Genomic DNA, 26,115 nt, shown 5'->3' with positions numbered 1-26,115 from the left:
CAGAGCACCTGCCGTCTTCATGAGGAGGTCAACTTCCAAACACAAGACAGCCCTTTCTTGGACTATTGTATTTCACACTTCAGCTTCACTCTCTCATGGTGATTTTCTGCCTGTCAGGAGCCACCAAGATTACCAGAAATAGGCCCACTCTTACAGTTGTGTTATGTGGTTGGTACAGTAACCCCAGGCCAGGGAGAAGGGCAGAGAAAAGACCATCTTTAGCAAACTGCGTTGACATCTGAGCAATTTTTTCCCACTTAGGGCCATTTGTTGCTTCTTTAACATTATCTTTTATAATCATGTCATAAGCCGAATCCTCTCTATCCCTGAAAGACTTAAATTTCAATCCGGCCTGCACCTGCTCACCCGTCGGAGTGATAATAATTTACCCCATTCTGTCGACAAAGGAGAACCAACAACTGCCACAGTAGAGCTGAGTCTCTGCTCCTCTGTGTCTCAGATTTTCGGCTCTGAGCTGCTTTCTGCTGGCAAAATGTCATGATGTCCACCTTGTGTACATCTTCCCTATGGAGAGATTTCAGGGAGCAAAGGGTGAGGGGCAGACTCTTTCACCTCACAGCACTGCAGCCTCCTTGTACAGAGGGAAGGTGCTAGCAGAGGGTGGGGGGACTGAGATAGAAGCCTGACAACCCAGGGCTGGGGTACTGAGTCCGTAGTTTCCTTGATGAACAGAAAGGGACTTCAGAAATTCTCTCACACACCCTCCCCATTTTACAGATGAGGAAACTGAGACCCACAGGGTACCCTGCCCAGGGTAGCAGGCAAGGGCACAGACTTTGGAGGCAGACCACCTTGCGTTTAAATCTAGCCTGCCACGTCTCACCTTATAAAACTACCTCCATATAAAAGGAATTAACAACGTATGTTAAGTGCTCAATAAATGGGCAATGTTATTTGCTCCAGGTCATTCAAATAAAATCAATCAAATTGGGACCAGCACCCCCAGTGTCCACACAGCCAGCTCAACGTTCTATCCCCCATCTGTATACCTGTGTGTAAGAAATAGATTTGACACTCACTTTTACTTGAAGGAACCGTCAAAATACTATGGGCTTTTCTTGGAGGGGAAAGCTTCAGGATAAGTTTATAGAATAGCGATGATGATACATAAAGGGCTTCCATATGCATTATCTCACTTGCGTTTCAAAGCCACCACTTAAAGTAGGCACAACCAGTGTTACATCATTTCCGAAAGAGAAAACTAAGGCTCAAAGAAGACTAGCTGATCTGTCTGCCCTGAGACCTCTAGTTAGTAGGATGCGTGGGCCAAGGACCCAGCTCCTCTTGACTCCAGCCAGGACTCTCTCCACCAGAGTGCCCTAAATATTTATCAGAAACTTGACTAAGGATTTAAAAGCAGTTCTAGCTCAGTCCTGCAGAGGGCAGACTTGCACACTGTCCAATAACAACACAGACTATGCTAGTCCTCTCTAGAAAAAGGCAAGAATTTTTTTTTCCACTGTGATCCACTTGTCTATGATTTCCCAGGCTGTGCTCCACTTTTCTGCCAGTACCTGTTAAGTGCAGAGAATGTTAAAACCTCCTACCACGTAGCTCCTGCAAAACAGAACTGTTTTCAGATTTTTAATCTTAATTTTTCTTTCTGCCCTTCAGCTAGCAAATTGTTTGTCAAAATGGCCCAGGCCACATTTGTCTCAATCTTGTTGCACAGAGTATTCTACTCCAAGGGGGATAGACATTTTCTTTTAAGGAAGCCAAGAACAAATCCCCCAAGTGCTGATCTGGGCAGGCAGATTTTGTAAGTTCAAAAGCCCTACTTGGCAGCTCATAAGATAACTTACCTGATCAGGGGTCCTGAGAAAGTCCTCATCTCTTCTTGTTCTTCAGAGTCACTAAGAATAATCTGGAACAAAAAAAATCATATTTGGTGTCCCAGACTATATCCACTCAAAGCCCCTGTCAGTCAAGTCCAATATCAGAACCCATGGCTATGGCCCTGGGCTGTGGCTCAGTGTCTTGTGGAGAACACAGGAGGACAAAAGTGAGTTCTCCAGTTGTCGAAAATGAGCCAATAGCATCTCAGGAAAAACACAAATCTAGCATCACTCCTTTGAGAGAAGATCCCTACCTTTCTTTCACAAAACATACCCCAAACCACGGAATGCCTGATTCAGTTCCCCACAAGGGCATCCCATTTCTGGAGATGTCCAGACTCAGGTCAAGGAAAGCAGAAGGCAGAATGCCAGGTTTCCGGGACACAGAATCTCGTTTACCTCCATGCTGTGCAGTTCAACAAGGGCCGTCTGTCCATCACTGGGAGAGCTGGGACCCACGCACACCAGCTGACCTCCTGGCCCAAAGCTCACAGGCACATGAGAGATGTAGAACTTCATGGGTGCCTTGGGACCAGCTGCTGAGACATCCTCTGACCGACAGACACAGGTGGACACTGTTAGCATTACTGCTGCTGCTTTTCTTTAGAAGTACACCACCAACATATTTCTCTCCAAATTCCACCTGGGCCAGGATAAGACTCAGGGCAGGTGACATAATTGGAAGAAGCCCAGGCGGGGGCATCTGGGTGGCTCAGTCGGTTGAGCATCTGACTTCAGCTCAGGTCATGATCTCATAGGTCATGAGTTCAAGCCCTGCATAAAGCTGTCTGCTGTCAGCACAGAGCCTGCTTTGGATCCTCTGTCTCCCTCTCTCTCTCTCTCTGCCCCTCCCTACTCACACTCTCTCTTTCAAAAATGAATAAACATTTACTTAAAAAAAAAGAAGAAGAAGAAGAAGAAGAAGCCCATGCTACAAGTCAGATTTAAGCCTCTCAGAATGTCAGAATATAATGTGAGAATCTGCTGGTTTGGTCCAAATGGCAAAACACCAGGCCCAGACTCCCAGCGATGGTGAGAGGCTGGGGACTCTGGCTCTCATAGTCGAATACTCATGACATGTATCCTACATCCAGACAAAGCAACTATGCTTTCTGGCCTGCCCTTGCTTTACCAAACTGACTCTTGCCTTCGCTTTCTTCACCTGTTATACAAAAGTACATCTGGGCGCCTCCCCTCCCAGCCTGATCCTGACGCCTACAAGCCGGGTTCCCTTCCAAGAATCAGCTATGATGCAATCTCCAGTACAAGAGAAAAGGTGAGAAATGGAGCCACAGTGGCCTCTCTGCCCAGGAGAAACTACACAAGTAAACGGGGCAGCCGCAGTCCACTCTTGGAAGTGCAGGGGAAGGGTGACTTTCCAAGCGGTTGTCACCCAGCCCTCTTCTCACAAGACTCAACCAGTTGCTTAGATCATGGCAGTACCCACCAGCCTGAATTGGACTCCAAGCTGCCGACGCCACGGGATCGTAGGGCTCCAAGTCAGCTCCCATGTACTGACTGAGCTCGTAGGCGCTAGAGCTGAGACCAGACTCATGCTGCCGGAGAAGGCTGGACTCATTGGCCAGCGATGGCTGGAAGTTAAAGATAATAAAAACACACAGGAAGGATCAGAAGCACTTTCAGAGAAATGGTCCTCTAGAGTGTTCCTTCAAAGCAACAAAACTGAAACTTTCAAATAAATACACCACATGTGGATGTGTTGAAAGAAAAAAAAAAAAGTGATCATTTAATTGACAGGTGTTGGCTAAAAAAAATGAATTAAGGCCTAGTGGGAAGAGTGTAGGCCCTGAGGCCACAGGACCTGAATTCAAATCTCAGTTTTGTCGGGACGCCTGGCTGGTTCAGTTGGTAGAGCATAAGACTCCTGATCTTGGGGTTGTGAGTTCAAGCCGCACTCTGCACAGTGTCGAGATTACTTAAAAATAAAAAAATAGGGGCGCCTGGGTGGCTCGGTTGGTTAAGCGTCCGACTTCGGCTCAGGTCACGATCTCGCGGTCTGTGAGTTCGAGCCCCGCGTTGGGCTCTGTGCTGACAGCTCAGAGCCTGGAGCCTGTTTCAGATTCTGTGTCTCCCTCTCTCTCTGACCCTCCCCCGTTCATGCTCTGTCTCTCTCTGTCTCAAAAATAAATAAACGTTAAAAAAAAATCTTTAAAAAATAAAGAAAGAAATAAAATTAAAAAAAATAAATCTTCAAATCCCAGTTTTATCGATACCTAGCTGCTGTGACCTTGGACAAATGATTTGGGCTCTCTGATGATACCATGGGCATATATCGCATAGTCTGTACCCTGCACTGTTAAGCCTTAGGTATACAGGAGAAAATGTTCTCAAAAATCATACATATCTAATCGTGGAAACAAAATTGATATAAGACTGTCAAAAATCAATAGCTTGTCTCTGCAGTATCTTTGCAACTTTTCCAAAAATCTATAATTATTCTAAAATTAAAGGTTTATTTTTAAAATATATAAGAAAGCCATTGTGTGGCCCAGCTGGTATAGGCAGTAAGATTTCAGAAGCGAGCACTGGCAGAGTCAAGAGAGGTTTCAAGCTCTGCTTTTCAGACCGGAATTCAGAGAGTCTAGCAACTCCCCACTTGCTGGGTAAACCAAATTGCCAGTCCACTGGGGTACCGGTGACACCCTCTCCTCTTTGCCAGCACCTCAGAGTGACCTGGGTGACATTTCCTGATCCAGCCACACACACACACACACACACACACACACACACACACACACACATGCCAAAGGGCCAGATCAGGGCCCCAGGAAGGCAAGGAAAGGAGGAGGTATGAGTGGAGGCTCCATAGAGAGGGGACGATGTCACCGCTCAGACCTCTGGCCACTGGCCACCCCCACTCCCAAGGGCCCTGCCCTGCCCCTATTTCATTGTCTGGTATGATGCACTGTCACAGTCCACCAGCCCCCGTGTCCCTTCAGATTACCTCATTCTTCTGGGTTCCCGTTAGCAGACTCTCCGGAAACAGGTCCCCAGGCCTCTCCGGCCTAGTGTTAGAAGCAGGACTGTCTTTATGAGAGTTCCGACTCTTGGATCTACAGAAAATCACAGGAGCAGGTGAGGGGGGTCCTAGGCAAGCCAGCCAGAGTGAGCTGCAGACTTCTGCTGCAGAGCGTGGGCAGTGTCAGGTGGCCTGTGTGCCATAGGGAAGGGCATTGTCCTCCCTCGGCCACCCCAATCTATCAATACCAGAGAAACGGGAGCTCCTGGGTTCCACAGGGCAGTTACTGGAAGTAACCCAAACGCTGTGGAGAAGGGCTGGTCTCTGCAGCCTGACACCCTGCAAGGACTCAAATCAGAGCAGCTGGTTGGTGAGTTGGTCAGACACGGTCAAGGCACCAGGCCGAAGGACACCAGAACAGGTGTTTGTGTAAAATGCTCTTCTCTGCTCACTCCTTCCCAGGGGCTACCCATTCTCCGCGCACAGGAGTGGGCAGAGGAGAAACAGCCCAGCCTCGGGCAGGACCCGATTTTGCAAACTTCGGCCAAGCCACATCTGTTCTGAGGCCAATAAGGAATCCAGGCTCTCGTGTAGGGTGGACCTCAAGTAACCTCACAGGACTCAGCTGACCCCAAGTTTGGGAGCTGCCTCTCAGAATTAAGACTCCACTGACAGCTGGCCTGGGCCACCCTGGGCTACTCCCACAACCCTGTGGCCAGAGTAGAAGCAGACGGGGGTTCTGGAGACAGAGACGAGCACCCGATTCCATAGACTTGCCTAACATAGTGTGAGTTTGGCTGGATCGTGTTGAGCTGGCCTCTCCTTTCACACTTACAGACTATTCTGGTTTTGGTGATGATGCTCACTGAGGTACTTTTGATCTCGGTGATCTTCCTGCCACATATAAGGACTCTCTCGCCTTGGCACTGCACCCTCAGAGAAAACAAGATCAAGACAGGTCACTTCCCATTCCTAAAAGTTTAGGAAGACAGCAGCGAGCTGTGAGGCTGAGTTACCGGAGCACCAGAGATATAAAAACATGTTTGCCAAATTGAATAAAATTGAGACGTGAGCGCTAACAATGGGAGTCAACAGAACGCTCCTCAGTCCTTCCTGAATCAACCACCTTGGCTCCATACAATTGTATAATCATGGGGATCATGTGTGCGCGTTTTCAGTTTTGAAACAGATTTCTCTTTGCAGGCAGGTCAGAAGCTGCCATCGACACATACCTAAAACCTCAGTATTGGCAGAGTATAAATTCCTGTGGGTGCATATCTGCCACCCTCAAGGTAAATGACGATCAGACTCATCACAGCCCAGCCACACACTTGACAACTTCATTGTTAAGAACTGGCTTCACTGTTACTTGGTCAGAGACTGTAATCTTGGCTGTAACAAGGAGTGGAGGAAAAAATGTGGACGAAGTACGAACTAGCCATAATACTGGTAACATAATGATAGTTTCAGGGCTATCACTGATACATACAAAGGAAAATGACTCCTTTCTGTCTCTTCCCCTCAAGACATCTAGCAGTAGTGTCTTTGCTGTGGCCTCATCTGGCCAAGGAAGAAGTGGGTGAGGACAGGGGTTCTACCTCAGCCAAGTAGGATGGCCAAGACAAGGCTCTGAGCACGTCTACCAGATCAGCTGCACCACCCCAAAGGCTCTTCAGAGATTATTCCATACCTCTTTCTTCCTGTAGCTGCTGCGGGGGTCTGTGGTAGTAATAATCTCCATAAGCATATTCTTCCCTCAGGGTTGGAGAATGATAGCTCTGATACGGATCCTCAATGCCTGGCCTAAAATATCACAAAGGTCAGTCATTCAAGGATGGTAAAAAGAGAAACCAATGGAGGACTTGACAAACTAAATAACTTCAGAGGACAAATCTGTGACCTCAGTCTAGAACCCGCTTTAAAATTGCAGTTAATTCTAGATCCTATAAACACAAGATCCAGAATCAGCAGGAGGAGGGCCTTTATTTCAGAACAAGGCTGGGATTTTTAGAGCAAAATCAAGTGTCTCATTCTCTTTGATTTCCCCTGCTCCTCAAATACATACATCCAACAATACGTGATGTTATTTTAGAAAACCCTGCCCTGAAATTATCTTAGAATACCCCTTCCTGGGGCACCTGGGTGGCTCAGTCAGTTAAGCCTCTGACTCTTGATTTTTGCTTGGGTCACAACCTCACGGTTCCTGAGTTCGAGCCCCATGTCAGGCTCTGTGCTGTCAGTGTGGAGCCTGCTTGGGATTCTCTTTCTCTCCCTCTCTCTCTCCACCCCTCCCCCATGTGTTCTCTCTCTCTCTCTCTCTCTCTCTGTCCCTCTATATATCTGTCTCTGTCTCTTTCTCTCTCTCTCAAAATAAAGAAATATGCTTTAAAAAAAAAAAGAATATCCTTTCCTGAGATGACTGTGTAGGTACCCAACACGCCATTGTAAGTCCCATGCATATTACAGATGGAAATGAGATGAAGTCACATTGGACTCCCTTAAATCTGACTGCTTTCATTGCCTCTGTCCTCGACATACCTTCTTTGAGAAGTCAACAATACAAAACAGATTGAGGAAAGAATGTCACATTGTTAGTCTTTTTATTAACTAATAATTCTTTAATATTTCATGGAGCAAAGGCTTACAGTAATCGTCATAATTTCAACCCAAAATCTGTAGGCAGGTAAATATCACTCCACCTGGAAAAGCTGAAGTAAAACATACATGACTTCCAATATCCCATAAAATATTAAATCCTATGTTATCAATCAGGATTCACGAACAGGAATTCCAGAATCTCCTAGCATTATCTCACGGGGACCTCTTCATTCTGAACTTGGAGACTACAAGCTTCTACCTGCTTTCTCTCAGGTCAATTTCATTTTTTAAAATGTTCCCATTTACTCATCCCATGCATATTTTTTCTGTATGCCAGTCACACCCTGAGTACTGTTCTAGGCACTGAGTCTCTTCTTGGTGCTGGTGGCGTCAGTGCAAACAACACTGAGACGTTTTTACAAGGAACTCTAAGACAAACTTTTCCATAATCTACCAATATTGCCTTTTGCCGTCCCCGAGTCAAAGGGTCTCATCTGCTATCTTGAATCCACCATTCTTTCTACTTTCTGCCCTGGCCCAAACACCCAGTCACGCTGTGATTGCCTCTTTAAGAAGCCCCACCATGGGGCGCCTGGGTGGCGCAGTCGGTTAAGCGTCCGACTTCAGCCAGGTCACGATCTCGTGGTCCGTGAGTTCGAGCCCCACGTCAGGCTCTGGGCTGATGGCTCAGAGCCTGGAGCCTGTTTCTGATTCTGTGTCTCCCTCTCTCTCTGCCCCTCCCCTCTGCCCCTGTCCCAAAAATAAATAAACGTTGAAAAAAAAAAAATTAAAAAAAAAAAAAAAAAAAAGAAGCCCCACCAGAGAACAAAAAGGAGGGAAATACTATTTCCAGTTACCTAAACCCAATTTGGGAGGGGAAAGTGTTTGGCTAAGTCAATGTAATAGGGTGGAGAAGGAAAAAGAAGAAAAAGAGGAAGAGTAAAAGGAAAAGGAAGAAGGAAGAGAACGATCTACTGAGAAGCACGTAGGAGAGCTGGGTGAACTCCAAGCGTGAGAGCCATACCTTGAATACAACTGACGAGGATAACCACCTTCATAATAGTCAACTCCCAAAACAGGCTGACGCCTTTCTCCAGGCCTGGATGCATAATGGGGCTGCTGGTGGTCTGTCCTGGGGTCCTGCTGCGGCTGGGGGCTCCTGTGCGTGTCTTGCCACTGATGGTACCTCTCTCCATTGTACCAAGAGCGAGGAACAGGCCGATGGTTTCCATCTCTCTGAAGCCCTCGGTCTGGATCCTTTGATGGTGCTGTGGGCCTCCCCCATGGCTGAGGTGGCCACTGAGGAGCCCAAAATTCCATCCTTGACCCTCAGAATTTCCCTCGTGTTTTTATTCAGTTATGTAATTATTTTCTGTTCCTGCAGACCAAAAAAAAAAAAAAAAACAAAAAAAAAAAAACATCATTTTAGGCTTATATCCAAACATGATGATTGATTAGGTTTTCTGAATAAAGCATCTACAGTCCTCAAAATCTTTTATCTGAAACAAAACACCTGGGCAGTGATATAGAGATATCTGGGGAAAAATCTCAAGCAGACACATGAAATAAATAACAGGCTAGACAATTATACTGATGTTGCTTTAAAAATTAAAAAGAGGGGCGCCTGGGTGGCTCAGTCGGTTGGGCGTCCGACTTCAGCTCAGGTCACGATCTTGCGGTCCGTGAGTTCGAGCCCCGCGTCGGGCTCTGGGCTGATGGCTCAGAGCCTGGAGCCTGTTTCCGATTCTGTGTCTCCCTCTCTCTCTGCCCCTCCCCCGTTCATGCTCTGTCTCTCTCTGTCCCAAAAATAAATAAAAACGTTAAAAAAATTTTTTTTTAAATAATTAAAAAATAAAAATTAAAAAGAATATTTGGAGCAACAAGAGGTGTAAGAGGCAGGAGAGACAGAGAACAGTCATAGATAAAGCTCCAAAACATCATCAAAGTATCCCAACTAAATACATGTTTGTTCATTTATCCCCACCAGCAATTATTCATTCAACAATTACCGTGGAGGTCCCCTGCTATCAGAGAAATGAGTGCGCATAGAGACAGGCCAGAGTTTAAATCCTAACTCTGCCACCTATTAGCTAGTTCATTTTTTTCAAGCTTCAGTTTCCTTGAGAAATGGAATGGGGACCATAACGACTCATTTGCAGGGTGACTGTCAGAGTCAGTGACAACTTATGAAAAGTACCCAACACACTGCCTCGTATATAGTAATTGTTCAATGAAACAAGTAGCTAGTGTTTGATATCAGAGATAACATTAGGGCAGTATGAATGGATGCAGACATTTCCTAAACAAAAAGAAGCTTAAATGGATCTCAAGAGACATCTTTTCTGAATCCTTAAATTAACCTCTTAGAAGAACTGGGCCCTAGGATATGGCCCTGCCTGCCCTTCCTCTAAGGGAGATAAGTTTGGGATTGCTTTCATGGCAAGCCAGAAATCCATGTCTCAGTAATCTTCCTGGCTGGAGACTTTTAAATCTGGAGGTCTCCTAGCATCAAACTAATTTTCCCAACTTATCCTTCAAAATGAGAAATAGCTCTGAAGACATATTGCCTTCCAAGTTCCTCCACCCCGTGTCACGGAGAAGAACCTGTATCCAGCTGCCTCCAAAGAGAAAGCATGTGTCAGCCCTTACTGGTGATTGGGGATTCTCTTCTGGCAGGAGGATATATTACCTCAATCAGACCTCATTTTTTCTCTCCTGGGAACTGTTTTAGGTTGAAAGACTTGGATCAAATATGGTTAATTTGCTCCCACTCCTGAAACTCCCAGCCTAATATAAAAAAAAAAAAATCATATCGGAACAAAAGGTCAAAGGGTATATGTTGAAATCAAGATATCACTCTGCTTGAATGCCATGGAGCCAGGGTCCACAGCTCTGAGCCAAGAGCTGTAAGCAGAACATACCAGAAGAGCAAGGCACAGAAGTGCTTTCCACCTCAGATCTATCACAGCTCAGAAAAACTCCCACCTTCCTTCCTAAAGTGTCAGCCCCCTCCCTTGAAAACAGGCAGGTGCGATGAAAACTTTTTCCAAAAAATCCCAGCAAAATCCAAGTGTCCTGACACAGTGAAAGGGCACCTGTGTCCTCCCTGAAAGTCTATAGAACTCAATACTATTTGGACACAAGTAAACTCAACAAGAGGAAAGCCTCTTTTGCCTGTCTTGTCCCCAGATATTTTCACTAGACAGCCCTTCTCCAACCACGAAGGCACAAAACCCAATCTCTTCACTGAAATCACATCATTCTATTATTGAGATATCAACTCCCATAGGTTAGACCTCAGGTTATAATTATGGACACCAAATGAGGGGCGCCTGGGTGGCTCAGTCAGTTGGGCATCTGACTTTGACTCAGGTCATGATCTCACAGTTCGTGGGTTCGAACCCTGCGTCAGGCTCTGTGCTGACAGCTCAGAGCCTGGAGCCTGCTTGGGATTCTGTGTCTCCCTCCCTCTCTTTCTGCCCCTCCCCTGCTCACGCTCTCTCTTTCTCAAAAATAAAATAAACATTAAAAAAAAAAAAAAAGGAATCCAAATGAAAGGCACCCAAGGTTCTCAAAGTGAAGGCATCACATCTCCAGTGACAAGCCACACTTCCACATTCACAAAAGTGACCCTCCTGGCCCCAGCAAGGGTGATATTGACTTTCCCATTCTGACAGTACAGCTGAGCCAAGAGAAAGAAAGCAAGGGAGCGAGCATCCCCACACACCTGCTCAGACGGCTTCCCCCCTTCCGTCAGCGTGGCTTCCTTCAGCTCTCTCCAGGCCCGCAAGTGTCTCTCTCCTCTTGGAGAATGTCAAAGTCCAGGCGCCACATCTACCAAGACTTACCTGGCCTTCAGACCTACAGCCAGTCAGTTATCTGTTGCAACTGCCTGGCCTCCATGGAGCTGATTCACTAGGGCAAAGTACAGCCCGGATATCCCAGCCTGGGACAGGCCTGACTTGGCGTATTTGCTCGGAACCCTGTCGGAGGCTGGTGCTTCTGTTTGCCTGGTCATGGGCTGAGCCAGATTCACTTACATCCAAATCCCAGAGCAAACAAGGAACCGAGAAAGCAGGGAGAGGAAATCCAGAAAGCCTGAGGCCTCCTGGCCTGTGAGAAGAGCACCACCTTTGGGGCATTGACTGTCGGCCCTAATGCTCAACCTCTCGGAGTCTCAGTTTCTTCCTCTCTAAAAGGGAAATAACCATACTTAGCTTGTGGGAGTCACTGTGAGGATTAAATGTTAGTAAAGTGGCACCTGATAGAGAAATATATATGCTTTATCAATGAGTATGATCTTTTCCTTTCAAAACACATGAGCTGGGGCACCTGGGTGGCTCAGTCAGTTGAGTGTCGAGTCTTGATTTTGACTCAGGCCACGATCCCAGGGCTGTGGGGTGGAGCCCCACGTTGGGCTCTGTGCTGAGCGTGGAACCTGTTTACGATTCTCTCTCTCTTCCTCTCCCACTCGTGGTCTCTCACTCTCTCTCCAAAATTAAAAAACAAAATTTTTAAATGAAAAAAATAAGCTAATTCCACTGGTTGAGGCAGGCAGACACTCACTGGTGGGTAGTAAACAGCTGGTTTGTCTGGTTTGGGTTTTTCTCATTCATGTTTCTCCCTGTCGGGTTCTGCTTGTGTAATCACTTGTGTTGTCCGATGGAAGGAAAATGTATCGAACTGAAGGCACCGGTCAGTTTTCTATTACAAAAAGAAAACAATTTTTTGTCTTTAAAAAATGCATTTCTTGGGGCGCCTGGGTGGCACAGTCGGTTAAGCGTCCGACTTCAGCCAGGTCACGATCTTGCAGTCCGTGAGTTCGAGCCCCGCGTCGGGCTCTGGGCTGATGGCTCAGAGCCTGGAGCCTGTTTCCGATTCTGTGTCTCCCTCTCTCTCTGCCCCTCCCCCGTTCATGCTCTGTCTCTCTCTGTCCCAAAAATAAATAAACGTTGAAAAAAAAAATTAAAAAAAAAATGCATTTCTTCAGGCAGACACGGAGAAGCTTACGTCCACTTGCGAATTACTATTTTAAAATTCAGCAAATCATCATGCTATACACCTTAAGGTTACATAGTGTTGTATTTCAATTACGTCTCAATAAAGCTGGGGAAAAACTTTTAAAAATTCAGAATTTGTTCTAAAAGCCTCAAATCACTTATTCTTTCTTTCAACAAATACTTACTGGGGCCCTGTTATGTACCAGGACTTGAGACACTTAACTATGAAAGACACAGGCCTTGACTTCAAAAAGCAAGAGCAGGTTAACCTCTCCTGTTGTTAGTCTAGGGAAGACCACCTGGGTGGATCTCATGGTCAGATAAGGCAATGTCCCTAAACTATACGATTTTGTCTCAGACCCTCAGCCGACTCCTAGGGCCTGCCAACGAACTGCCAACTCCTAGGGCCTGGGTGTAGAATTCTCTGACCTTGGTAATGGTTTCTTACTCCCACTGGTGAGCTGTTGGCTGTACTGCCATTTTTAACCCTCCTAAAAAGAAATACTAGCGAAGGACATACACATTAACAGCAGGAAGCGGAAGAGGTTTGATTATGACACACACCCAGGTATCAAATTATGTGTTCCAGCACATCACAATAGCATTCATGAAAATCTGATGTAACTCTTTTGGCTTATGACACGATGGTAGTCCTACCTTTAACACCAGCTACATTACTGGAATGCTAACTCTGGAAGGGACCTTGAGGTTGTTTTAGTGACTTCACTTTACTGATAATAAAACTAAGATCCTAAGAAGTGAACTGATTTACCCAAGACCACAAAGCTAACTGGACGCTCGGTCAGGATGACAATGGTCTGTTGGGAGTTCCCTTGCACCAGGCTTCCAAGAGCTGATTCTTAAATATTCAGGAATTGTGTGAGCCAGTAGTTAAACCGTTGGTAATCTGGAATCCACCCTGGTGGGAAATTTTACACAGAAACCCCCAAATGCTACAAAGCAAGGTGGTTGCTGTTGATTTCAGAGAGCCAGTTTAACAGCATACGGAGAACAGCCCCCAAGTCCTCCTTCCTGATTCAGTGTTCTTCCAACTACAGAATTATCATTCTGTTACTAGCTTTCATTGCACATCTCTGGTTTAAACATCTAGCCCAGTTATTCCAAATGCTCCTTTTGTGACATCCCAATGCATCTCTAATTATCTCAAGAGTTATTATGAAACTCTTCAAACACTCACCAACCAAAATTAATTTTAATTAGCTTTAATTATTTTATATCGACATATGGCATATAACAGCTATATGGGTCATAGAATGAAATAGATCATAGAACGAAATAGATCTCACCGCTCCAAAGGTTTGGGATTTACCAATCCCTGCTTTTACCAGCCCCACATATCTACAGTTACTAAGTCTCTCAACCTGGCTGCTCAATTCCTCCTGGTTTCTAACCAGATTTGTCCAGCTCGACAGTACATTAGCATCTCGTCCCCACCAGGAGGTGGGCTAAAATTAGTCCTGACACCCCAAGTCCTTGGCAACGCCCTTGCATCATCCCGTAGTCTTCCTCATGCTGGAACAGCTACAGATTTCACATTATCCCTTCCCCACGTGTCCTGTCCTCATGTCTGATTCCTGCTCTTCATTCCTACTATCCACTGGAATTGGAGCCCGGGCTGCTTGCTAATTTATGTGAATTTCCTTTCCCAGTCTCTGTTCCCCATTCCAAATGCCAGACCACTGATGAAAATCTTGCTTTTCACAGGAATAACTACCCTGGTTTGACATCTAACAAAAGTATCATCACTGCTAATAATGCTGTTAATCTCTACCCTCCAGATTAGTGCTGATGGATGTGAACACCCACCTAGATCCAGGTCAGATTTGCCACGAAGCTGTGTACACTATGATTTAATTACTGCTTACTCTTGCACGGGACAACTCAGTGGCTGAGACATGCCTCAGGCTTGACCCAATTTCTTTACTCAAAGTGAAAATTTAGAAAACAAACTGAGAGGTCCTATGTCAACAGATTAACAGTAACTGTTTGTCTGGATAATGGAATTGTGGATGGTCTTCTTTTTCTCTTCTAACTTTTCTACAATAAACATGTTATTTTTAAGGAAAAAAATCAACTAACGTTATTTTTAATCAGTGCTATGCCCACATGTGTCATTGTAATGTCAGCAACAATTATGCACCCCTATGCAACAGTTACGCTAAAATGGGGCAGTGTCCAAGTTTGGTTAACTGTGCTCAGTCTTCTCTTCTGGAAAGAAAATTCCAGAAGTCATTCATTCACTACACAAATGTTTATTAAACATCCACTATATGTTCAGCATTGTCATATTCATAGGAGATAAAGATAAATAATATATAATCCCTGCCCTATAGAAGCTTTCAGTCCAGTGGAGCAGTAGACATCCAAACATGGAGAAGAGGAGAGAAATATAATATATATACATATACATGTATTTATATTTATAAACTAGAACCGACATGAAATGATACTCTGTTGAATATATGAAATGAAGAAAGAGAAGTAAAGGACGATTCCAAGTTTCTAGGCCATAGAGAGGGGACCACACTGTCGTTTTTGGGGGGATAATAATCTTGGAAGAGGAGCCAGCTTGGTAAGGAGATGATGACTTCAGTGTCGGACTTGCTAACTGAGGGGCCCGTGGGCAGAGGTAATCAGTGGTCAAGAACTAGAGTCTAGAGCTCAAGAGAGAGGTCTGAGGAGGGAGACATGGTGATTGAAGCCATAGGCATGGGTAGTATTGCCTTAAAAATGCTTAGAATTAGAAGACAGGTCCTAGAAAGGAGCTCTGAGGAACACCAACCCCCCACAGCTGGATACAGAAAAGGAGCCCATGAGGAAGAATAAGGAGGGTCAGAATGGTAGGCAGACAGCCAGGAGTAGATGGTGTCTCAGGAGCCAGGGGAGGGGATGGCTTCAAAAGTAGGAGAGCGGTCGACAATGCCAAACTTCAGGGAAATGTGGAAAAAGGCAACAGGCGGAAGTGTTCTTGGCATCAGTGGATTTAACCAGGAGATTTGATGATCATAACACGGCCAACTTCGATAGAACTCTGGTCAAGGGAGTGAGGTATTCGACACAGAAGTCACTCATACAGAGAGTGGAGAGTAAGAAAAAGGAGACTGAAAGTCAAATCAGTGTATGTAGAAGACTGGATGCGAAGAAAAGGGGCAAAAGCTGGGGCTGCTGTGGGCACTCAGCTCTGAAGAGCTGTTGTAGTGTGGACAAGACCAAAGAGAGTTATATGCTGATTCCCATAGAGACAGAGAAAGGAAACACGCTTTCTAAAGGAATAAATCCCCAAAGAGGCTGCTCATATGGGATCCAGAGTATAGGAACTCAAAGTGAACTCGCTAGGAGGAAGGACACCTCTTCCTTGAGAAAGGGATAGGGGGGTGGAGATGGGCACACATGGGGAGAGGCTTGTGCATAAAGGCACCAGATATGGAGAATTCTCTGTGGAATGGACTGCCAAGTTCCATTGGCTGGAGATCAGGGAGGATTTGGTAACAGACTCGAGAAACATTAGGAGGGTTTGCATCAGCCAGTGTGGAAAGTGGGAGTGGGCTTTAACAGGGACATGGGCTCAGAGGAACAAGCACATTGGAAATGCAGCTGTCATTAGACCTGAAGCTCCACGGGCACACTGACCAGCTGGGCTCCATTCCACGTGACAATCCACGTGCCTAGCATGGTGCCTGACACATGACACGAGCTCAGTCAAGAGTTTCTTTGTATATGAGTGGACACCTTAAACCGACAGCAGCAGTAGTCTAACCGTCAGATTCCACCCAGTAGTTTCCACCTCCTGAATAGAGGACTAAACTCTGAGACAGGCTTTCTAGAGAAAGGAAAAGAGAACGTTGAGGCAGTGAGTTAAGGGGACTGACCAGAGAGTGGTTAAAGGGATAGCATGTGGGACACAAAAGGAGACAGAAACCGATGCCAATCATCTGCACGCCTTGTTAAAATGAGGTCCCTGCAGATGCTTAAGAGACGTGCTCCAAGGGGGAGGTGGGAAAAAAAAAAAAAAAAAAAAAGAACATTAAATCACAATAATAAAAACAAACAAAAAACCCTCTTCGTAACAGCGGGAATAACTGGATAATGTCCACACCTGCATCCCCAACAACATCTGAGACGCCGAGGCTCTCCTTGCAGGCATCTCCTGGTTGTGACTCTAAGAATGAGTCCAGGGGCGAAGGTTGGACACAGAGCAGCCCCCTGACTGCAGCAAAGCTACCGCCTGGAGCCAGCCTTGGAGATGTGGGCCTCGTGGCCGCGGCCGGTCATTGGCTGCCAAGGCTTTGACCCCTTCCTTCAGCACAGCACGTGCCAGTCAGCAGTTCCAGTTACCAGGAAGGCCGCGTGCCAGGAAAGCGTGGTCCGAAGGCCAGGGACAATTAGCCTGGCACGGGCACCATGAGCCACCTGCCAACCCCGGGACTGTTGCTGTTGCTCTTACCACAAGGGAAGTGAAGGTTTGGGCACAAAGCAGATTCCCTACAGGAGCGAGGAACACCGTGTACAAGAGCTCCTTTAAATGCCACCTGCCCGGCTGCCTGCAAACTGGCCCCCCCCTACATCCACCTCCGCTGCCAAGAGCCAAGAAGTACATCACTCAAGAAAAAGAATGACTCCATTCTTCCCTATGAGCCTGGGCTGGCGGGGGTGGTCCACCTTCCCCTCTCTCCAACCCTCCACCCCGTTTTGTTGATGCCCCCAATCCCAGGGGGCAGATGGATCTGTGACTGCTGACCTCACACCAAGTGCCAACAGGCTGAGGTGACTCACTCAGCCACTAACGAGAAGAAAGGGCTGTAATACGCTCAGGGTGTTCTCCGAGCCAGCAAGGCTAACAGGACCCGAATTCCCCAGAGGAGTAGGACAACTTATTCCGGTGACCCCAGAATAACAAGCCTGTCTGAGAAGTGAATCTCAGCTCCAGCTCCCCTACCTCCTGGCTGCGTGAACTCGGCAAGTTATTCTGTCTCCTTTTCAACATCTGTGAGACGGGGATAATAACAGAAGCTATCTCACAGAGGTATTATAAGGGTTTGATGAGATTAAAACCTACAAAATGTTTGGCGTATAGTAAATGCTCAATAAATGTTATTTTCCTGGAAATGCTGTAAAGTGCCTAGGAACTGTTATGCACAAATCATTAGTAAGGGATTAATTGAGTATCTATTACCACTGGGAAATCTACAGGTTCTTAATCCAATGCCTCCCCCCCCCCCCCATTGAGCCAGGAGATCAGGGGAAAATAGAGAAATGATGTCAAATACTGCATAGGACAAAAGGAATGAGTTAAAGCAAGATCATCAGAATTAGAAACTTCAACAATGTACAGCCCAGTGCTTCTCACACCGCAGCACAGTACTGCAGCCCCAGCGATGGTGCAGGATGCCACAGGATAAGCACCAATTTTAAGTTATAAGCCATTTTAAAATATATCTTAGAGGCACCTGGGTGGCTCAGTCAGTTGCATCCAACTTCAGCTCAGATCACGATTTCACAGTTCGTGGGCTCGAGCCCCACGTCTGGCTCTGTGCTGACAGCTCGGAGCCTGGAGGCTGCTTCGGATTCTGTGTCTCCCTCTCTCTCTCTGTACCTCCCTCGCTCACGCTGTCTCTCTCTCTCAAAAATAAATAAACATTAAAAAGATGTTTTAATAAAATAAAGTGTATTTTAAGTTTGAGCAAATACAAATATTGTATTATTGAATATCAAGGAATAAAACTCACATTTGTATTACTTTTTACTATGAAGCATGAGACTCCAAAGAAATTTCACACTTGCAGTAGGACAAATAGACACATGCACGCACGCTCACACATTTCCATGCACATGCCCTGCACCCCAAGATCGCTCCCTGCCATTTACTGGAAACGTTTGAGAGACACATTCTGAACAAGAACAGACATCCAGACACACACTGATGAGCTGGAAAGAATCTCTAGAAAGCATCCATCCCTGCAGGTGAAGCAGTATCCAAGTCCTCACTCACAGCGCAGACCCTTGGCCCCGCCAAGCTCCGTGGCTGGATTCAGATTCTCTACCACATAAGACTCTATAGGGTGCCCAGGAGTTCTGCGACTCTCTCGGTTTACCTGGGGCAGGAAGAGTTGGCTCTCCAATGAAGGTGGGTCCTCAGGCTCCTTATGGAAACACACCCCAATATTTTAGAGTCAAGATGCCCTTCCTGATGTAGAACACACATGTGTGATTCAAACTCTCCTTTGAACTCTTTGAACCAGGGAAAGCAGTCATGCCGCTCAGCCCCCTTTTCCCCTCCAGGTTACACAGCCCCAGTCCCACTGATGTTTCCTGATTAAATTTCCTTCCCTCAATCATTTTGAGTAGCAAAGGCCCAGTGGAAAGAAAATAGGAATTGAAATTTGGATTTAGGTTTAATTATGCCAGTTCCCAGCCATGTGTCTCAGGGGGGGAAAAATCACTGATTATCTAGGAGACCCAGTTTCCTCATCTTTAAAATGAAGTCTAGAAAGTACATCACAGGGCTGTAATGTGCATGAAATGAAATGAACTATGGACAGACACCAAAGTGATTGTTAAAGGGGGAAGTGGGTTTTCAAAAGATCTTTGCCTTTCCCTTTTCCAGGTTCCTTACATTTGTTAAAGGTGTGACATGCCATGCTTGTGACTATGGTGCAGTCAAGAGCCCAGGCTTTGTGGTCAGAGTTGGGTTTGAGTCCCAAAACCTCCATGACTCGCTGGAAGACGTCAAGCCAATTACTTAACCTCTCAGGCTAAGCATCCTCATTTGTTAAATGATTGCATAATAATAGATATCTTCACAAGGTTGTGGCGGACTAAATGAGATAATGCACAGCCCATTGTATGTCATAGGTGTTCAATTAATATTTGATGAATAAATACACGCATGATCTAGGAAAAGCACTTAGCGCAGCACCTACATGTATGAAGCGTTCAACAAATGCTTGTTGTTAATGTCATTGTTTCAGAGAGCACAGCAGTAGAGTTAGTCTCTACGCTCTTCAGGGTATATGTTCTTACTGAGTCTTCATTACTGCAGTTCATATTTAGTTTTTTATCTTAACTGTTCTTTATTATTGGCTTAGAATCGAATCTGAGACTATTGGTTTCTATTTGTATTCCTCCCTCTCTCTCTCACCGTAATTATCCATTACATTCATAACGTGTTTTCCCCAGAGATGCCCATCTTTGGTTCATTGTTTTCATTACCCAGTGGCATCAGTAGAGAGTCTGTTGGTTTGAGGACAATAAAAGCAAAACCAGAAAGTGTAGGAGATCTCACCAAACTCACATAGTGTGAGCACATCATCAAGTGGAGGAAAATCAACCACAGGACTTCTAGTCAAAGTTTTGCTCGGGGAAGCATACTGGTTAGAGGGCGCCTGGGTGGCTCAGTTGGTCAAGAATCCAACTCTTGATTTCGGCCCAGGTTATGATCTCATGGTTTGTGGGTTCGAGGCCCACATTTGCACTGAGAGAGCAGAGCCTCTGCTTGGGATTCTGTCTCTCCCTCCCTCTCTTCCCCTCCCCTGCTCATTCTTGCTCACGCTCTCTCTCTAAATAAACAAATAAACATTTTTTAAATGAAAAGCATTCTGGTTAGGAACAGCCTTGTGACATATTTAACACAAAAATGCAATTATTCAGAAATCTATTCTATGGAAATACAATGATTGCAATCTTCAAAGCTATCTATCCGTGTAAATAGGTTCATTCAACCTGTTATAGATATAGTCATAAAAATAAGAACTCAAAGATTAATTCCTGTATTTTCTCCTCGTCCCATTTGTTAGTCAGCAAAGGTGCATAACACTTTGCTGGTTCTCCTCCTCTGCCCACTGTTCCATGGACAGAAATAGCCTCTGCCTGTACAGAGCGTGAGTGCACACACGTATTTTGGTGGCGCTCATGTCCCTGTTCTCTCAGTTTGGAATAAGTGACTGCAGATATAGCAAAGATCCCCAGGAGTGCTGTTCTAATGCTCAATTTAGCACATCAGGGCAATTTCCAGAGGAGCCACTTATGATGCCAAAAAACAAAGTTCAAACTTCAGTTTCTGGAGGGCATTGAAGGGCATGTCAAGATGATGGAGAAGTTTCTTTTCTAAGCATAAATGTCTGCAGGTATCACAAGGGAGATGGCCAAAGTTCATTATTTTCTGGGAGGATCCCATAAATGAGCATTAGAGAGTCTTGGCATGCTGAGTAAATACTTACTGCCTTTCCCGACATTGTTTCTGTGATGTAGTTTCCGTACAAGCTTCCTGAGAATATTTCCTTTCTCACTAAAGATGCAAACACCATGACATTGACAGTACGACACCATGACCTCATGCTGGTCCCCGTGGCATTTGTTGAATGAATGATGTCATTAAATGAAACTGACTGGAGTATATAGCCTTACCCCTAGAGTGAAAATAATTATTTCCATCATTCAACAAATAATATGTGAGACAAATACGAGTTCATTATTTATTGTAATAAAAACGCTTTCTCCTATATCAGCTGACTCTACATAGTTTCTCTAATAAAACAGAAGGACTAGGCCAAAGGAACCCAAAAGAGTCCCTGCTCCTATTTAATAACCAGGAAATGGGTGAGAAACTGAGTACATTAGCCTGGAAGTAGGGGAAGGAGAGCAAGAGAGGATGTGTTCCCCACAGAAGGAGGGATATTAAAATGGCTCCGAGACAAAGGAGGGCCTGTGTCTTCAGCATATCATCAGTGGGTCTTATGTGCCGTGTGGTTGGAGCCTAGAATACAAAAATAAGTTGCTGAGGACTATGCCTGTGTCTTCCCAAAATTCGTATGTTGAAATCTAATCCCCAGTGAGATGGTATTAGGAGGTAGAGCCTTGGAGGTGATTAGGCCACAGGATAAAGCTCTCTTGAATGGGATTAGAATTCTTCTAAAAGAAGCCCCAGAGAGCTCCCTGGCCCCTTCTGCCATGTGAAGACAGTGCACACAAAGACTCAGAGGACCCAGGTCGCCTATGAACCAGGAAACAGACCCTCACCGGACACTGAATCTGCCAGCACCTTGATCTTAGTTTTCCCAGCCTCCAAAACTGTGAGGAATAATTTCCCATTGTTCATAACCCACCCATATGTTTATAATCCACCATCTAATGGTGGAGCAGACTAAGACAGCAGTGATACGAGCTGAGACTGAAGAGACTCTCTTAGCTGCCTCAGCCAGCCACATGGAGCAAAGTGTAGCCCCAGCTCTCCCCAATACCTAGACTGTCTGCACACAATATGGCGAACATGGGCTGTACCTGCCGAGCATCCTATCCTCTGGCTTCTGGTAATAAATCATCAGTTTTTCTGTGATGAACTTCCCTGCCTCTATCAGTTTACATAGCATGTATGGGACTGACCATATCCCTCTCTCTAACAATGAACAAAATTCATACCTAGATAGTAAGAGTCTTGCAGCTCCCTGGCTACAGTGATTAATTCAGCAATTAGCACATGCCCAGGGACACATCCAAGAAGCATCCTCCCCAAACTTACACTTGGACTACTGAGAAAGAAATGTGTTTCCCATTGAGTTGACTGAGATAATAGAATATCAGCTTAAAGCCACAGACAGCCAACTGTCCACCATTCATTCATTCAATAATAGTTTACTGAAGAACAATTATGTGCCTCATGCTGTTGTAGGCATTAGGGATACAGAAATAAGACACAATTCTATTTCTTAGATTTCTACCGTCAACTGAAAAGGCAAATAAAGTAAATTAATCACTTTAATAAAATATGATAATTGTTACAAAAGTTATTATATGATCTGGGAGAGACAGCCAACTCAGGCAAGGCTTCCTGAGATAGAAACATTCACGGAACCTTAATGGATAATTAGCACTTAACAGGGTGAATTGGGGCATGTGGGTGGTTCCAGAAGAGGAATCAGTAGGTACAAGGACATGGAGGGGATGTTCAGCTGGGCAGGCTCTGGTGACCCACCATATTCAGTCGGACTAGAGGGTAATGCCTATTCAGGAAAATGGGAGAAAGGAGTCCGTATGGCCAAGCTGGGAATGAGTCATGAAGGTCTGGGATTTTTTGCTGAATACTATGAGGAGCATTTTAAAAAAATCACACAAGTCACAATGTAAAGAATGGTTTGGGGAGCGCCAGACTGAAGGCAGGGTGAGCCTTAAGAGGTAGTTGCCAACATCCTTCTTTTTAAAGTCCATGCAAGCCAAACTAAAGCGCTGGTGGAAAGGCATGTGTGAGCAGGGGTGGGTGTCAGATTCGAGAGAGAATGAGGAAGCAGAATAAATGAATTTTAGAGGTTAGTTGAATTTACACAGCTCTGGCTTGGTGATGTCCCTGATGAAGACTGAAATGTATTTAACTGGAAGAAGCAGGTTTTGTGTGGAAAGGAAAGTTGAGGTGGCCATGGCAAGTGGAGCTGCCTGCCGGACAATGTCCTCGAGGTGTTTCAGGCAGTGAATGAGTCAGGAGCTCCTGAGAGAAGTCTGCAGGAACTCACATTTGTGGTGGGTGAGATTTGTTTGTTCGTATGTTGCTTCTTTCCTAAAGATTTGTATGTGCTTTGATTTAGGTGTTATCAGCACCCAAGTCATAATTAAAATCATGGATGTGGATGAGATTGTTGAGGAAGAGCACAGATTTCAAATAATAATAATAATAATAATAATAATAATAATAATAACTTAACGTAAAATCAGAGAAAAAGAAGTCCGTGTGGACTGAGAAGATATAAGTTAGAACAGCATCAAGAAAATCAAGGAAGGATGGCATGTCAAGAAAGAGGAAGAGGTAAAGAGAAAAAATGCAGTAAGAGATCAAGTTCTATAAGAACTTGAAAGCATTCCCTGGATTCCATAGGGTGGGCAGAATGGTCTGAAAAGGGTAGACGGTGAGGAGAAACCCTGAGGGGTTGTTCACTGGGCTGATTGGTTGGATGGTTGGTATAAAATGGGAGACACTATAGTGGAAAGCCAATTAGACAAGAGACAGAAGAGATGGGGTAATAAAGGGAATGACTGATGGATGTGGTCCCCCAGGAGGCCAATGGGTATGGAGTTCATAGCCCAAGAGAAGGGATTACTCAGGGGTCAGGAAGTATACTTACACCATTGAGGAGAGAGAGGGCAGTGAGGGACATAAGAATGACCATGTGGCTAATTTTGTGAGTGAGGCTAGGCAAAGCTGATGGGGGCGGGGGGGGGGGGGGGGAGTATGCATACTAATTATATCAAAGAAATTGATTTTTTAAAAAAAGAAATTGATGTTATCCATCATTCTATTAAAACATGTTAATGAAACTCCCACAATTTCCAAGGCCAAAACTGACTGAGCTGATGGTGATAGATTTCAGGAAGCCAAGGATGCACTGCATAGTCACCAATGGTGGATATTTTCTATTTTTTTCTTTCTTCTTTTTTTTAATGGTATTTTTTCTATTTTATTTGAAACCACAGCCTGGCTTATTTTTCACTCAGTTTAATTTCTTTCAAGCTGTAGCCTGTGAATCAAACCTATTTCAAGCAGTTTTCGTTTTCCTTCGTGTCAGGCTTTTGTGTCTTTTCCCCCTCAAAGATCAGCAGCAGTTGAAAAGGTAACTGGTCCCGATCAATAACCATTTGAAAATAGAAACTCAGATATTTAAAATGAATCTGTATGGAATTGCTACCTTTAGGACTTCTTTCTTGGAAGCAACCTTTCCTCCTACCAATATCACATTGTAAGTGGGCCCATCCAGGAGGCTCCTTCAAGTTTCTACTACATAACAATCACAATCTGATAAAGCCTGGTTGGTGATAAGTGAGGCCTGTTTCATAAATAAAGGCCCTCCCAGCCCTGTTCCCAAATTAGATGTGGAGCAAATTTAAGGCCGTGTGAAAATCTGTTCAGCAAGGGAAAACTCACACTAGGTGAGGAATCAGTTACTGAAGAAGTTATCCTTTCCAGCCCACTCATTTTATAGTACACAAACTGAAGCCCAGAGTGCCATATGGTTAATTGGGATCGAGGCCAGGACCCGATTCCAGGTCTCCTGACTCCCCACCCACTATTCTTTTGTCCTCTCCTAACATCTGTTTCTCCTGCTGGGCAGCAAACTCCGCAGGGCCAGGAACCTCTTTCACATAGTTCACTTAGATATCCCTAGCAGAGAGGTGACAAGCAAAACTGTGTTAGTCAGTTAGCCACACTCAGGGTGGATCGCTGTTGGTCATCTGTGAGATATGCAGAGGTCATGCAGAGATAAACGTCAGAGTAAAAGGTCTCAACAGAACAGAAAGAAAAAAAAAAATCACCAACCCATAAACACATGGTTTATGAACTCTGCAAATACCAGAGACTCTGGACACGCCTTCCAGGGTGGAAGCCTTGGGAACAGCAACTGTAGAGCCACTTCTTGCTAAGGGGTCCATGCCAGGGTTTCATTTGTCATTGGGTTGGCAGACACCCCACCCCAAGTCATCTATAGAGCTTGAGAACAGAAGTTTCCACATTGCGTCCAAGTCAGCCCTAACCAACCTGAATCCTCCTTAAAATATTTAACAGGCTCCCTTCTCTGCCCCAAACACTGTAACTGCTGAGGGCTCCTTCCATCTCCCCACAATCAAACCTGCCTAAAATTTTTATGCAAGTTGAAATCCCATGTTCTCTTTGCACATTAGCAATGCATGCCATCCCACAGGGGACAGCCCCTACGGCAGTATGCAGGCACTTTAAGGAGTTTGAAAGCAGCGTTAGCCACAGTTGAAGTTTGTTTTGTAAGACAAGACCCTGTGAGGTTCTTCATTTTGCTGAAAACCATGTGCCAGCTTGATGCCTTTCTACTCTGGTTGAGACCAAATGCTTCTCAAATGAATCTGCCGGAAGAGTCTCTCGTGGGAATTGTATTCCCCCTTAGCATTCTTCACTTTGAGTTTGGTTTGGTTAATGGTGAAAATAAGTACTTACATCTCTTGCCCCTAAACCAGGAGCGGCTGCTGTTGCTGCTTCTGCCATATCCCATCAAGACAGCCTGCTCTTACTCACAGCTGGCAGACAGTGTGAACTGATGCCACGTCAGCCGCCCAGAACCTTTCTGCTTCAGCAGCAGTTTCCCAACGGAATGATTTTCTATGTAGATCCTGAGGCTGGAAACATGATCTGACCACCATATTGAGAAGGTCTTAGTAAAAGACGCCACTACCTGAAATCAGAGAAAGAAAGTGCACGTCCTCCTTCGTGCGTCTAAATATTAGGTTGACTTTCTAAACACTCGTGAAAGCGAGTTCATCACAGACAAAAAAAAAAAAATCAGGATTAGAGACTGAAAAAGTAAAATTTAGAGACTTAGAATCAGTATTATAGAGTTTAGTTCATTTAAACATCATGAGCTTGGAGTGAAGTGAATTTCATTTCAAAAAAATGAAAAAGTGAATGCTCATCAATAGGGAAATGGTTGAATATATTATGAAACACTTATGTCATGGTCTATTAGGATATCTAGTAACAAATAAGTTAGAGATACAGCAGTTGACTTGGAAGGGTTTCTATGGCATTTTAACCAAGCAAAAAAAAGTATATATTATCCCATTTTGGGTTGTTATGACATCTTTGAGATGATATTATCCCATATGCTATCACTGAATCTCCCTTCCCAGGACCTTATATATATATATATATATATAT

The 26,115-nt window shown here is 45.0% G+C and overlaps 1 protein-coding gene across 12 annotated transcripts in view; it reads right to left on the bottom strand.

Annotated features, from left to right (window-relative positions):
* Nucleotides 1–25,724, bottom strand: part of SEC16B (SEC16 homolog B, endoplasmic reticulum export factor) — a 55,401-nt gene extending 29,677 nt beyond the window's left edge. For 2 of the 12 annotated variants that reach the window (XM_045452792.1, XM_045452801.1), the window contains exons 1-11: nucleotides 25,399–25,724; nucleotides 12,001–12,138; nucleotides 11,162–11,626; nucleotides 8,459–8,812; nucleotides 6,527–6,639; nucleotides 5,672–5,762; nucleotides 4,822–4,930; nucleotides 3,304–3,448; nucleotides 2,256–2,407; nucleotides 1,824–1,885; nucleotides 390–525 (exon numbers count right to left, since the gene is read on the bottom strand). In XM_045452792.1, coding sequence (XP_045308748.1) covers nucleotides 390–525; nucleotides 1,824–1,885; nucleotides 2,256–2,407; nucleotides 3,304–3,448; nucleotides 4,822–4,930; nucleotides 5,672–5,762; nucleotides 6,527–6,639; nucleotides 8,459–8,754 — 1,104 coding nt within the window. In that variant the 5' untranslated portion in view covers nucleotides 8,755–8,812; nucleotides 11,162–11,626; nucleotides 12,001–12,138; nucleotides 25,399–25,724. Of the gene's footprint in view, nucleotides 1–389; nucleotides 526–1,823; nucleotides 1,886–2,255; nucleotides 2,408–3,303; nucleotides 3,449–4,821; nucleotides 4,931–5,671; nucleotides 5,770–6,526; nucleotides 6,640–8,458; nucleotides 8,813–10,123; nucleotides 10,804–11,161; nucleotides 11,627–12,000; nucleotides 16,246–17,902; nucleotides 17,934–25,398 lie in introns of those variants that run through there. The other 10 variants (XM_045452800.1, XM_045452798.1, XM_045452802.1 and 7 more) reach the window with 8 other exon arrangements.
* Nucleotides 25,725–26,115: the final 391 nt, after the last annotated feature.

This window comes from Leopardus geoffroyi, chromosome C3 (genome assembly GCF_018350155.1).
Source record: "Leopardus geoffroyi isolate Oge1 chromosome C3, O.geoffroyi_Oge1_pat1.0, whole genome shotgun sequence".
In the NCBI taxonomy this organism is placed as follows: domain Eukaryota; kingdom Metazoa; phylum Chordata; class Mammalia; order Carnivora; family Felidae; genus Leopardus; species Leopardus geoffroyi.
This window is presented reverse-complemented; position numbering and strand designations above follow the sequence as displayed.